Source organism: Ascaphus truei, unplaced genomic scaffold (assembly GCF_040206685.1).
Source record: "Ascaphus truei isolate aAscTru1 unplaced genomic scaffold, aAscTru1.hap1 HAP1_SCAFFOLD_385, whole genome shotgun sequence".
Lineage (NCBI taxonomy): Eukaryota > Metazoa > Chordata > Amphibia > Anura > Ascaphidae > Ascaphus > Ascaphus truei.
In genome coordinates this window covers 319,171-334,770 of record NW_027456715.1, presented here as the reverse complement: position 1 = coordinate 334,770, position 15,600 = coordinate 319,171, and the positions used below count along the sequence as shown (strand labels likewise).

Below are 15,600 nucleotides of genomic sequence, written 5' to 3'. Positions count from 1 at the left end.
TACTCTCTGCTTTGTCCTACACAATGATTGGAGACGGGACATTGAAGTCCTGCTCTGGCAGTGTTACTCTCTGCCTTGTCCTACACAATGATTAGAGACGGGACATTGAAGTCCTGCTCTGGCAGTGTTACTCTCTGCCTTGTCCTACACAATGATTAGAGACGGGACATTGAAGTCCTGCTCTGGCAGTGTTTCTCTCTGCCTTGTCCTACACAATGATTAGAGACGGGACATTGAAGTCCTGCTCTGGCAGTGTTACTCTCTGCCTTGTCCTACACAATGATTAGAGACGGGACATTGAAGTCCTGCTCTGGCAGTGTTACTCTCTGCCTTGTCCTACACAATGATTAGAGACGGGACATTGAAGTCCTGCTCTGGCAGTGTTTCTCTCTGCTTTGTCCTACACAATGATTGGAGACGGGACATTGAAGTCCTGCTCTGGCAGTGTTACTCTCTGCTTTGTCCTACACAATGATTAGAGACGGGACATTGAAGTCCTGCTCTGGCAGTGTTACTCTCTGCTTTGTCCTACACAATGATTAGAGACGGGACATTGAAGTCCTGCTCTGGCAGTGTAACTCTCTGCCTTGTCCTACACAATGATTGGAGACGGGACATTGAAGTCCTGCTCTGGCAGTGTTACTCTCTGCCTTGTCCTACACAATGATTAGAGACGGGACATTGAAGTCCTGCTCTGGCAGTGTTACTCTCTGCTTTGTCCTACACAATGATTAGAGACGGGACATTGAAGTCCTGCTCTGGCAGTGTTACTCTCTGCCTTGTCCTACACAATGATTACAGACGGGACATTGAAGTCCTGCTCTGGCAGTGTTACTCTCTGCCTTGTCATACACAATGATTAGAGATGGGACATTGAAGTCCTGCTCTGGCAGTGTTACTCTCTGCCTTGTCCTACACAATGATTAGAGACGGGACATTGAAGTCCTGCTCTGGCAGTGTTACTCTCTGCCTTGTCCTACACAATGATTAGAGATGGGACATTGAAGTCCTGCTCTGGCAGTGTTACTCTCTGCCTTGTCCTACACAATGATTAGAGACGGGACATTGATGTCCTGCTCTGGCAGTGTTTCTCTCTGCCTCGTCATACACAATGATTAGAGACGGGACATTGAAGTCCTGCTCTGGCAGTGTTACTCTCTGCCTTGTCATACACAATGATTAGAGACGGGACATTGAAGTCCTGCTCTGGCAGTGTTACTCTCTGCCTTGTCCTACACAATGATTAGAGACGGGACATTGAAGTCCTGCTCTGGCAGTGTTACTCTCTGCTTTGTCCTACACAATGATTGGAGACGGGACATTGAAGTCCTGCTCTGGCAGTGTTACTCTCTGCCTTGTCCTACACAATGATTAGAGACGGGACATTGAAGTCCTGCTCTGGCAGTGTTACTCTCTGCCTTGTCCTACACAATGATTAGAGACGGGACATTGAAGTCCTGCTCTGACAGGGTTACTCTCTGCCTTGTCATACACAATGATTAGAGACGGGACATTGAAGTCCTGCTCTGGCAGTGTTACTCTCTGCCTTGTCCTACACAATGATTAGAGATGGGACATTGAAGTCCTGCTCTGGCAGTGTTACTCTCTGCTTTGTCATACACAATGATTAGAGACGGGACATTGAAGTCCTGCTCTGGCAGTGTTACTCTCTGTTTTGTCCTACACAATGATTAGAGACGGGACATTGAAGTCCTGCTCTGGCAGTGTTACTCTCTCCTTGTCCTACACAATGATTAGAGACGGGACATTGAAGTCCTGCTCTGGCAGTGTTACTCTCTGCCTTGTCCTACACAATGATTAGAGACGGGACATTGAAGTCCTGCTCTGGCAGTGTTTCTCTCTGCCTTGTCCTACACAATGATTAGAGACGGGACATTGAAGTCCTACTCTGGCAGTGTTACTCTCTGCTTTGTCATACACAATGATTGGAGACGGGACATTGAAGTCCTGCTCTGGCAGTGTTTCTCTCTGCTTTGTCCTACACAATGATTAGAGACGGGACATTGAAGTCCTACTCTGGCAGTGTTACTCTCTGCTTTGTCATACACAATGATTGGAGACGGGACATTGAAGTCCTGCTCTGCCAGTGTTTCTCTCTGCTTTGTCCTACACAATGATTGGAGACGGCACATTGAAGTCCTGCTCTGGCAGTGTTTCTCTCTGCTTTGTCCTACACAATGATTGGAGACGGCACATTGAAGTCCTGCTCTGGCAGTGTTACTCTCTGCTTTGTCCTACACAATGATTGGAGACGGCACATTGAAGTCCTGCTCTGGCAGTGTTACTCTCTGCTTTGTCCTACACAATGATTAGAGACGGGACATTGAAGTCCTGCTCTGGCAGTGTTACTCTCTGCTTTGTCCTACACAATGATTAGAGACGGGACATTGAAGTCCTGCTCTGGCAGTGTTACTCTCTGCCTTGTCCTACACAATGATTGGAGACGGGACATTGAAGTCCTGCTCTGGCAGTGTTTCTCTCTGCTTTGTCCTACACAATGATTGGAGACGGCACATTGAAGTCCTGCTCTGGCAGTGTTACTCTCTGCTTTGTCATACACAATGATTAGAGACGGGACATTGAAGTCCTGCTCTGGCAGTGTTTCTCTCTGCCTTGTCCTACACAATGATTGGAGACGGGACATTGAAGTCCTGCTCTGGCAGTGTTACTCTCTGCCTTGTCCTACACAATGATTAGAGACGGGAGATTGAAGTCCTGCTCTGGCACTGTTACTCTCGGCTTTGTCCTACACAATGATTAGAGACGGGACATTGAAGTCCTGCTCTGGCAGTGTTACTCTCTGCCTTGTCCTACACAATGATTAGAGACGGGACATTGAAGTCCTGCTCTGGCAGTGTTTCTCTCTGCCTTGTCCTACACAATGATTAGAGACGGGACATTGAAGTCCTACTCTGGCAGTGTTTCTCTCTGCCTTGTCCTACACAATGATTAGAGACGGGACATTGAAGTCCTGCTCTGGCAGTGTTACTCTCTGCTTTGTCCTACACAATGATTAGAGACGGGACATTGAAGTCCTGCTCTGGCAGTGTTACTCTCTGCTTTGTCCTACACAATGATTACAGACGGGACATTGAAGTCCTGCTCTGGCAGTGTAACTCTCTGCCTTGTCCTACACAATGATTGGAGACGGGACATTGATGTCCTGCTCTGGCAGTGTTTCTCTCTGCCTTGTCCTACACAATGATTAGAGACGGGACATTGAAGTCCTGCTCTGGCAGTGTTACTCTCTGCCTTGTCCTACACAATGATTAGAGGGGACATTGAAGTCCTGCTCTGGCAGTGTTACTCTCTGCTTTGTCCTACACAATGATTGGAGACGGGACATTGAAGTCCTGCTCTGGCAGTGTTACTCTCTGCCTCGTCATACACAATGATGGGAGGGGACATTGAAGTCCTGCTCTGGCAGTGTTTCTCTCTGCCTTGTCCTACACAATGATTAGAGAAGGGACATTGAAGTCCTGCTCTGGCAGTGTTACTCTCTTCTTTGTCATACACAATGATCAGCGTAGGGCATTTATTCCAGATTGAACACTGGATTCCCTTTATTTCAGATTCACACCTTGTTTTGCCACATTAATCCAGATTAGCGTGACTGTGTTCCTGGTAACAGCCACTGTTCCTAACCCCGGTGCCCAAGACACCGCTCCAGCTGGAAACACACAGTAATCGGAGCTTAAACATTACCACTCCTGGGACATTTCACACTCACACCTGGTTTCCTTACTTAATTCAGATTGACGCCTGGTTTTCCCTCAATAATTCAGACTGACACCTGGTTTTACCTCATTCCTGCCCCCTGACCACTGTCCGAAGTTCTCCATCTCCTCTACAAACTCGTCACACATCACGTCCTTAAAGATTGGGAACCAGTAGACATCAGGACAGGGCTGCAGAGGAGAGATAAGCGGGGGTATGGAGAGATATGAGGAGCGCGGGGGGGAGGGGGGACGGGACAGGACACGGACGCGCGGGGGGGACAGACAGGACACGGACGCGCGGGGGGGGGGACAGACAGGACACGGACGCGCGGGGGGGGACAGACAGGACACGGACGCGCGGGGGGGACAGACAGGACACGGACGCGCGGGGGGGACAGAAAGGACACAGACGCACGGGGGGGGACAGACAGGACACGGACGCGCGGGGGGGACAGACAGGACACGGACGCGCGGGGGGGACAGACAGGACACGGACGCGCGGGGGGGACAGACAGGACACGGACGCGCGGGGGGGACAGACAGGACACGGACGCGCGGGGGGGGACAGACAGGACACGGACGCGCGGGGGGGACAGACAGGACACGGACGCGCGGGGGGGACAGACAGGACACGGACGCGCGGGGGGGGGACAGACAGGACACGGACGCGCGGGGGGGACAGACAGGACACGGACGCGCGGGGGGACAGACAGGACACGGACGCACGGGGGGGGACAGACAGGACACGGACGCGCGGGGGGGACAGACAGGACACGGACGCGCGGGGGGGGACAGACAGGACACGGACGCGCGGGGGGGACAGACAGGACACGGACGCGCGGGGGGGACAGACAGGACACGGACGCGCGGGGGGGGACAGACAGGACACGGACGCACGGGGGGGACAGACAGGACACGGACGCGCGGGGGGGGGACAGACAGGACACGGACGCACGGGGGGGGGCACGTTTTTAGTACATCGATTCTAAGACGCGTCTCTATTTCAGACATGTGAAAATGGGTGCGTCTTAGAATCGAGGAAATACGGTATAACAATGCGAGGTATGTATCCGGTATTAGGGTTAGGTATGTATCCGGTATTAGAGTTAGGTATGTATCCAGTATTAGGGTTAGGTATGTATCCGGTATTAGGGTTAGGTATGTATCCGGTATTAGGGTTAGGTATGTATCCGGTATTAGGGTTAGGTATGTATCCGGTATTAGGGTTAGGTATGTATCCGGTGTTAGGGTTAGGTATGTATCCGGTATTAGGGTTAGGTATGTATCCGGTGTTAGGGTTAGGTATGTATCCGGTGTTAGGGTTAGGTATGTATCCGGTGTTAGGGTTATGTATGTATCCGGTATTAGGGTTAGGTATGTATCCGGTATTAGGGTTAGGTATGTATCCGGTGTTAGGGTTAGGTATGTATCCGGTATTAGGGTTAGGTATGTATCCGGTATTAGGGTTAGGTATGTATCCGGTGTTAGGGTTAGGTATGTATCCGGTGTTAGGGTTAGGTATGTATCCGGTATTAGGGTTAGGTATGTATCCGGTATTAGGGTTAGGTATGTATCCGGTGTTAGGGTTAGGTATGTATCCGGTGTTAGGGTTAGGTATGTATCCGGTATTAGGGTTAGGTATGTATCCGGTATTAGGGTTAGGTATGTATCCGGTGTTAGGGTTAGGTATGTATCCGGTGTTAGGGTTAGGTATGTATCCGGTGTTAGGGTTAGGTATGTATCCGGTGTTAGGGTTAGGTATGTATCCGGTGTTAGGGTTAGGTATGTATCCGGTATTAGGGTTAGGTATGTATCCGGTGTTAGGGTTAGGTATGTATCCAGTATTAGGGTTAGGTATGTATCCGGTATTAGGGTTAGGTATGTATCCGGTATTAGGGTTAGGTATGTATCCGGTGTTAGGGTTAGGTATGTATCCGGTATTAGGGTTAGGTATGTATCCGGTGTTAGGGTTAGGTATGTATCCAGTATTAGGGTTAGGTATGTATCCGGTATTAGGGTTAGGTATGTATCCGGTATTAGGGTTAGGTATGTATCCGGTATTAGGGTTAGGTATGTATCCGGTGTTAGGGTTAGGTATGTATCCGGTATTAGGGTTAGGTATGTATCCGGTGTTAGGGTTAGGTATGTATCCGGTATTAGGGTTAGGTATGTATCCGGTATTAGGGTTAGGTATGTATCCGGTATTAGGGTTAGGTATGTATCCGGTATTAGGGTTAGGTATGTATCCGGTGTTAGGGTTAGGTATGTATCCGGTGTTAGGGTTAGGTATGTATCCGGTGTTAGGGTTAGGTATGTATCCGGTGTTAGGGTTAGGTATGTATCCGGTATTAGGGTTAGGTATGTATCCGGTATTAGGGTTAGGTATGTATCCGGTATTAGGGTTAGGTATGTATCCGGTATTAGGGTTAGGTATGTATCCGGTATTAGGGTTAGGTATGTATCCGGTGTTAGGGTTAGGTATGTATCCGGTATTAGGGTTAGGTATGTATCCGGTGTTAGGGTTAGGTATGTATCCGGTGTTAGGGTTAGGTATGTATCCGGTATTAGGGTTAGGTATGTATCCGGTATTAGGGTTAGGTATGTATCCAGTATTAGGGTTAGGTATGTATCCGGTGTTAGGGTTAGGTATGTATCCGGTATTAGGGTTAGGTATGTATCCGATACCTGCTCAAAATAATTCTCAGTGAAGATCTTAGAGTAGTTTTCATGAATATATTTCTCCTTCCAATCCTAAAAAATGAGGAGAAAGTAAAGGGGATTTCTAATAGGGAGAGAGAGTAAAGTGGATTTCTAATAGGGAGAGAGTAAAGGGGATTTCTAATAGGGGGAGAGAGTAAAGGGGATTTCTAATAGGGGGAGAGAGAAATGGGGATTTCTAATAGGGAGAGAGAGTAAAGGGGATTTCTAATAGGGAGAGAGTGTAAAGGGGATTTCTAATAGGGGGAGAGAGTAAAGGGGATTTCTAATAGGGGGAGAGAGAAATGGGGATTTCTAATAGGGGGAGAGTAAAGGGGATTTCTAATAGGGAGAGAGAGAAGGGGATTTCTAATAGGGAGAGAGAGTAAAGGGGATTTCTAATAGGGCGAGAGTAAAGGGGATTTCTAATAGGAGGAGAGAGTAAAGGGGATTTCTAATAGGGGGAGAGAGTAAAGGGGATTTCTAATAGGGCGAGAGTAAAGGGGATTTCTAATAGGAGGAGAGAGAGTAAAGGGGATTTCTAATAGGGGGAGAGAGTAAAGGGGATTTCTAATAGGGGGAGAGAGTAAAGGGGATTTCTAATAGGGGGAGAGAGTAAAGGGGATTTCTAATAGGGGGAGAGAGTAAAGGGGATTTCTAATAGGGGGAGAGTAAAGGGGATTTCTAATAGGGGGAGAGAGTAAAGGGAATTTCTCATAGGGGGAGAGAGTAAAGGGGATTTCTAATAGGGAGAGAGAGTAAAGGGGATTTCTAATAGGGAGAGAGTGTAAAGGGGATTTCTAATAGGGGGAGAGAGTAAAGGGGATTTCTTATAGGGAGAGAGAGTAAAGGGGATTTCTAATAGGGGGAGAGAGTAAAGGGGATTTCTAATAGGGGGAGAGAGTAAAGGGGATTTCTAATAGGGGGAGAGTAAAGGGGATTTCTAATAGGGGGAGAGTAAAGGGGATTTCTAATAGGGAGAGAGAGTAAAGGGGATTTCTAATAGGGAGAGAGAGTAAAGGGGATTTCTAATAGGGAGAGAGAGTAAAGGGGATTTCTAATAGGGGGAGAGAGTAAAGGGGATTTCTAATAGGGGGAGAGAGTAAAGGGGATTTCTAATAGGGGGAGAGAAAAGGGGCATTTTACAACACGCACACGCGCGCATGCACACACACACACACACACACACACACACACACACACACACACACACACACACACACACACACACACACACACACACACACACACACCTCCTTACCACAGGATTGTGAAATATTTGCCACAGGTCGTTGTGTAGATGAGACGTATTATATTTGGAGGTGGAAATCAGACGCCCAAACTCATCCCGATTACTAATCTGCATGAACACGCCCTAAAGAGAGAGAAGCCGCTTACACACAGACGCCCTCTTATCACAGGGGGGCACCACCGACCCCATTACCTTATAGGAATCCCGTGTATGAGACGCCCTCTTATCCCATCACAGGGAGGCACCGCTGTCCCTATTATCTTATAGGAATCCCATGTGTGTGACGCCCTCTTATCCCATCACAGGGAGGCACCGCTGTCCCTATTACCTTATAGGAATCCTGTGTGTGAGACGCCCTCTTATCCCATCACAGGGGGGCACCGCTGTCCCTATTACCTTATAGGAATCCCGTGTATGTGAGACGCCCTCTTATCCCATCACAGGGGGGCACCGCTGTCCCTATTATCTTATAGGAATCCCCTGTGTGTGAGACGCCCTCTTATCCCATCACAGGGGGGCGCCGCTGTCCCTATTACCTTATAGGAATCCCGTGTGTGAGACGCCCTCTTATCCCATCACAGGGAGGCACCGCTGTCCCTATTACCTTATAGGAATCCCGTGTGTGAGACGCCCTCTTATCCCATCACAGGGAGGCACCGCTGACCCTATTACCTTATAGGAATCCCGTGTGTGTGAGACGCCCTCTTATCCCATCACAGGGGGGCACCGCTGTCCCTATTATCTTATAGGAATCCCCTGTGTGTGTGACACCCTCTTATCCCATCACAGGGGGGCTCCGCTGTCCCTATTACCTTATAGGAATCCCGTGTGTGAGACGCCCTCTTATCCCATCACAGGGAGGCACCGCTGTCCCTATTACCTTATAGGAATCCTGTGTGTGAGACGCCCTCTTATCCCATCACAGGGAGGCACCGCTGTCCCTATTATCTTATAGGAATCCCGTGTGTGAGATGCCCTCTTATCCCATCACAGGGAGGCACCGCTGTCCCTATTACCTTATAGGAATCCTGTGTGTGTGACGCCCCCTCTCATCCCATCACAGGGAGGCACCGCTGACCCTATTACCTTATAGGAATCCTGTGTGTGAGACGCCCTCTTATCCCATCACAGGGAGGCACCGCTGTCCCTATTATCTTATAGGAATCCCGTGTGTGAGACGCCCTCTTATCCCATCACAGGGAGGCACCGCTGTCCCTATTACCTTATAGGAATCCTGTGTGTGTGACACCCTCTTATCCCATCACAGGGGGGCACCGCTGTCCCTATTACCTTATAGGAATCCCGTGTGTGAGACGCCCTCTTATCCCATCACAGGGGGGCACCGCTGTCCCTATTACCTTATAGGAATCCCGTGTGTGTGAGACGCCCTCTTATCCCATCACAGGGGGGCACCGCTGACCCTATTACCTTATAGGAATCCCGTGTGTGTGAGACGCCCTCTTATCCCATCACAGGGGGGCACCGCTGACCCTATTACCTTATAGGAATCCCGTGTGTGTGAGACGCCCTCTTATCCCATCACAGGGGGGCACCGCTGACCCTATTACCTTATAGGAATCCCGTGTGTGTGAGACGCCCTCTTATCCCATCACATGGAGGCACCGCTGTCCCTATTACCTTATAGGAATCCCCTGTGTGAGACGCCCTCTTATCCCATCACAGGGGGGCACCGCTGTCCCTATTACCTTATAGGAATCCCATGTGTGTGAGACGCCCTCTTATCCCATCACAGGGAGGCACCGCTGTCCCTATTACCTTATAGGAATCCCGTGTGTGAGACGCCCTCTTATCCCATCACAGGGGGGCACCGCTGACCCTATTACCTTATAGGAATCCCGTGTGTGTGAGACGCCCTCTTATCCCATCACAGGGAGGCACCGCTGTCCCTATTACCTTATAGGAATCCCGTGTGTGAGACGCCCTCTTATCCCATCACAGGGAGGCACCGCTGTCCCTATTACCTTATAGGAATCCCGTGTGTGAGACGCACTCTTATCCCATCACAGGGGGGCACCGCTGACCCTATTACCTTATAGGAATCCCGTGTGTGTGAGACGCCCTCTTATCCCATCACAGGGAGGCGCCGCTGTCCCTATTACCTTATAGGAATCCTGTGTGTGTGAGACGCCCTCTTATCCCATCAGAGGGAGGCACCGCTGTCCCTATTACCTTATAGGAATCCCGTGTGTGTGAGACGCCCTCTTATCCCATCACAGGGAGGCACCGCTGTCCCTATTACCTTATAGGAATCCCATGTGTGAGACGCCCTCTTATCCCATCACAGGGAGGCACCGCTGTCCCTATTACCTTATAGGAATCCCGTGTGTGAGACGCCCTCTTATCCCATCACAGGGAGGCACCGCTGTCCCTATTATCTTATAGGAATCCTGTGTGTGAGACACCCTCTTATCCCATCACAGGGGGGCACCGCTGTCCCTATTACCTTATAGGAATCCTGTGTGTGTGAGACGCCCTCTTATCCCATCACAGGGGGGCACCGCTGTCCCTATTACCTTATAGGAATCCTGTGTGTGTGAGACGCCCTCTTATCCCATCACAGGGGGGCACCGCTGTCCCTATTACCTTATAGGAATCCCGTGTGTGAGACACCCTCTTATCCCATCACAGGGGGGCACCGCTGTCCCTATTATCTTATAGGAATCCCCTGTGTGTGAGACGCCCTCTTATCCCATCACAGGGGGCACCGCTGTCCCTATTACCTTATAGGAATCCCCTGTGTGTGTGACACCCTCTTATCCTATCACAGGGGGGCACCGCTGTCCCTATTACCTTATAGGAATCCCGTGTGTGAGACGCCCTCTTATCCCATCACAGGGAGGCACCGCTGTCCCTATTACCTTATAGGAATCCTGTGTGTGAGACGCCCTCTTATCCCATCACAGGGAGGCACCGCTGTCCCTATTATCTTAGGGATATATATGATATATTAGGCATACCCCGTATTAACGTGCGCAATGGGACCGGAGCATGTATGTAACACAGGCATACCCCGTATTAACGTGCGCAATGGGACCGGAGCATGTATGTAACACAGGCATACCCCGGATTAACGTATGCAATGGGACCGGAGCATGTATGTAACACAGGCATACCCCGTATTAACGTACGCAATGGGACCGGAGCATGTATGTAACACAGACATACCCCGTATTAACGTGCGCAATGGGACCGGAGCATGTATGTAACTATGTAACACAGGCATACCCCGCATTAATGTACGCAATGGGACCGGAGCATGTATGTAACTATGTAACACAGGCATACCACGCATTAACGTACGCAATGGGACCGGAGCACGTATGTAACACAGGCATACCCCGCATTAACGTACGCAATGGGACCGGAGCATGTATGTAACTATGTAATACAGGCATACCCCACATTAACGTACGCAATGGGACCGGAGCATGTATGTAACTATGTAACACAGACATACCCCGCATTAACGTACGCAATGGGACCGGAGCATGTATGTAACTATGTAACACAGGCATACCCCGCATTAACGTACGCAATGGGACCGGAGCATGTATGTAACTATGTAACATAGGCATACCCCGCATTAACGTACGCAATGGGACCGGAGCATGTATGTAACTATGTAATACAGGCATACCCCACATTAACGTACGCAATGGGACCGGAGCATGTATGTAACTATGTAACACAGACATACCCCGCATTAACGTACGCAATGGGACCGGAGCATGTATGTAACTATGTAACACAGGCATACCCCGCATTAACGTACGCAATGGGACCGGAGCATGTATGTAACTATGTAACACAGGCATACCCCGCATTAACGTACACAATGGGACCGGAGCATGTATGTAACTATGTAACACAGGCATACCCCGCATTAACGTACGCAATGGGACCGGAGCATGTATGTAACTATGTAACATAGGCATACCCCGCATTAACGTACGCAATGGGACCGGAGCATGTATGTAACTATGTAACACAGACATACCCCGCATTAACGTACGCAATGGGACCGGAGCATGTATGTAACTATGTAACACAGGCATACCCCGCATTAACGTACGCAATGGGACCGGAGCATGTATGTAACTATGTAACACAGACATACCCCGCATTAACGTACGCAATGGGACCGGAGCATGTATGTAAAGCGAAAATGTACTTAAAGTGAAGCACTCCCTTTTTCCCACTTATCGATGCATGTTCTGTACTGCAATCGTCATATACGTGCATAACTGATGTAAATAACACATGTGTAACAGGCTCTATAGTCTCCCCACTTGCGCACAGCTTTGGTAAAGGTAGGGAGGCGGTATTACTGTTCAGGACGTGACGACAGGCGCATGCGCGAGCTGCTGTTTGCCTATTGGGTGATATGTACTTACTCGCGAGTGTACTTAAAGTGAGTGTCCTTAAACCGGGGTATGCCTGTATATAACTTTTTTTTTTTAAGATCTAAAACAATATAATTTACTCACCTTTTCTCGGATGCTCTTACAAAAAGACATATCGGGGTCTGTCTGATCGAGAGTGAAAACCCTTTTGTTCGATAGCTCCTTGCGAAGTGTGTCCCCCGTGATAAGATAGGAGTGAGCGATATATGGGACATTCCACACCCCACTAAAATAAAGAGAAAACCTCATAAAACAGTGACACAGACAGAAGGGAGCTATGAGCCTGTCCCTCCCCCCGCACGGTGACACAGACAGAAGGGAGCTATGTGTCTGTCCCTCCCCCCGCAGGGTGACACAGTGACACAGACAGAAGGGAGCTATGAGTCTGTCCCTCCCCCGCAGGGTGACACAGTGACACAGACAGAAGGGAGCTATGAGACTGTCCCTCCCCCCGCAGGGTGACACAGTGACACAGACAGAAGGGAGCTATGAGCCTGTCCCTCCCCCGCAGGGTGACACAGTGACACAGACAGAAGGGAGCTATGTGTCTGTCCCTCCCCCCGCAGGGTGACACAGTGACACAGACAGAAGGGAGCTATGAGTCTGTCCCTCCCCCGCAGGGTGACACAGTGACACAGACAGAAGGGAGCTATGAGACTGTCCCTCCCCCCGCAGGGTGACACAGTGACACAGACAGAAGGGAGCTATGTGTCTGTCCCTCCCCCCGCAGGGTGACACAGTGACACAGACAGAAGGGAGCTATGTGTCTGTCCCTCCCCCGCAGGGTGACACAGTGACACAGACAGAAGGGAGCTATGAGTCTGTCCCTCCCCCCGCAGGGTGACACAGTGACACAGACAGAAGGGAGCAATGAGTCTGTCCCTCCCCCGCAGGGTGACACAGTGACACAGACAGAAGGGAGCTATGAGTCTGTCCCTCCCCCGCAGGGTGACACAGTGACACAGACAGAAGGGAGCTATGAGTCTGTCCCTCCCCCGCAGGGTGACACAGTGACACAGACAGAAGGGAGCTATGAGTCTGTCCCTCCCCCCGCAGGGTGACACAGTGACACAGACAGAAGGGAGCTATGAGACTGTCCTCCCCCCGCAGGATGACACAGTGACACAGACAGAAGGGAGCTATGAGCCTGTCCCTCCCCCCGCAGGGTGACACAGTGACACAGACAGAAGGGAGCTATGAGCCTGTCCCTCCCCCCGCAGGGTGACACAGTGACACAGACAGAAGGGAGCTAAGAGCCTGTCCCTCCCCCGCAGAGTGACACAGTGACACAGACAGAAGGGAGCTATGAGACTGTCCCTCCCCCGCAGGGTGACACAGTGACACAGACAGAAGGGAGCTATGAGTCTGTCCCTCCCCCCGCAGGGTGACACAGTGACACAGACAGAAGGGAGCTATGAGCCTGTCCCTCCCCCGCAGAGTGACACAGTGACACAGACAGAAGGGAGCTATGAGACTGTCCCTCCCCCGCAGGGTGACACAGTGACACAGACAGAAGGGAGCTATGAGTCTGTCCCTCCCCCCGCAGGGTGACACAGTGACACAGACAGAAGGGAGCTATGAGACTGTCCCTCCCCCCGCAGGGTGACACAGTGACACAGACAGAAGGGAGCTATGAGCCTGTCCCTCCCCCGCAGGGTGACAGTGACACAGACAGAAGGGAGCTATGAGTCTGTCCCTCCCCCCGCAGGGTGACACAGTGACACAGACAGAAGGGAGCTATGAGACTGTCCCTCCCCCCGCAGGGTGACACAGTGACACAGACAGAAGGGAGCTATGAGCCTGTCCCTCCCCCGCAGGGTGACAGTGACACAGACAGAAGGGAGCTATGAGTCTGTCCCTCCCCCCGCAGGGTGACACAGTGACACAGACAGAAGGGAGCTATGAGCCTGTCCCTCCCCCCGCAGGGTGACACAGTGACACAGACAGAAGGGAGCTATGAGTCTGTCCCTCCCCCCGCAGGGTGACACAGACAGAAGGGAGCTATGAGCCTGTCCCTCCCCCGCAGGGTGACACAGTGACACAGACAGAAGGGAGCTATGAGCCTGTCCCTCCCCCCCGCAGGGTGACACAGTGACACAGACAGAAGGGAGCTATGAGTCTGTCCCTCCCCCCGCAGGGTGACACAGTGACACAGACAGAAGGGAGCTATGAGCCTGTCCCTCCCCCCGCAGGGTGACACAGTTACACAGACAGAAGGGAGCTATGAGCCTGTCCCTCCCCCGCAGGGTGACACAGTGACACAGACAGAAGGGAGCTATGAGCCTGTCCCTCCCCCCCGCAGGGTGACACAGTGACACAGACAGTAGGGAGTTATGAGACTGTCCCTCCCCCCGCAGGGTGACACGGTGACACAGACAGAAGGGAGCTCTGAGACTGTCCCTCCCCCCGCAGGGTGACACAGTGACACAGACAGAAGGGAGCTATGAGTCTGTCCCTCACCCCGCAGGGTGACACAGTGACACAGACAGAAGGGAGCTATGAGCCTGTCCCTCCCCCCGCAGGGTGACAGTGACACAGACAGAAGGGAGCTATGAGTCTGTCCCTCACCCCGCAGGGTGACACAGTGACACAGACAGAAGCGAGCTATGTGTCTGTCCCTCCCCCCGCAGGGTGACACAGTGACACAGACAGAAGGGAGCTATGAGCCTGTCCCTCCCCCCGCAGGGTGACACAGTGACACAGACAGAAGGGAGCTATGTGTCTGTCCCTCCCCCCGCAGGGTGACACAGTGACACAGACAGAAGGGAGCTATGAGCCTGTCCCTCCCCCCGCAGGGTGACACAGTGACACAGACAGAAGGGAGCTATGAGCCTGTCCCTCCCCCCGCAGGGTGACACAGTGACACAGACAGAAGGGAGCTATGAGTCTGTCCCTCCCCCCGCAGGGTGACACAGTGACAAAGACAGAAGGGAGCTATGAGCCTGTCCCTCCCCCCGCAGGGTGACACAGACAGAAGGGAGCTATGAGACTGTCCCTCCTCCCACAGGGTGACACAGTGACACAGACAGAAGGGAGCTATGAGCCTGTCCCTCCCCCCGCAGGGTGACACAGACAGAAGGGAGCTTTGAGACTGTCCCTCCCCCCGCAGGTTGACACAGACAGAAGGGAGCTATGAGTCTGTCCCTCCCCCGCAGGCTGACACAGTGACACAGTGACACAGACAGAAGGGAGCTATGAGTCTGTCCCTCCCCCCGCAGGGTGACACAGTGACACAGACAGAAGGGAGCTATGTGTCTGTCCCTCCCCCCGCAGGGTGACACAGTGACACAGACAGAAGGGAGCTATGAGACTGTCCCTCCCCCCGCAGGGTGACACAGTGACACAGACAGAAGGGAGCTATGAGACTGTCCCTCCCCCCGCAGGGTGACACAGTGACACAGACAGAAGGGAGCTATGAGCCTGTCCCTCCCCCGCAGGGTGACACAGTGACACAGACAGAAGGGAGCTATGAGCCTGTCCCTCCCCC

The 15,600-nt window shown here is 51.7% G+C and overlaps 1 protein-coding gene across 1 annotated transcript in view; it reads right to left on the bottom strand.

Moving 5' to 3' along the window:
• Positions 1-15,600, bottom strand: part of PLOD3 (procollagen-lysine,2-oxoglutarate 5-dioxygenase 3) — a 135,797-nt gene that overhangs the window by 16,100 nt on the left and 104,097 nt on the right. The window contains 4 exon segments of the mRNA XM_075583818.1: positions 3,825-3,929; positions 6,426-6,491; positions 7,699-7,812; positions 12,198-12,339. Of these exon segments, the coding sequence (XP_075439933.1) occupies positions 3,825-3,929; positions 6,426-6,491; positions 7,699-7,812; positions 12,198-12,339 (427 nt within the window).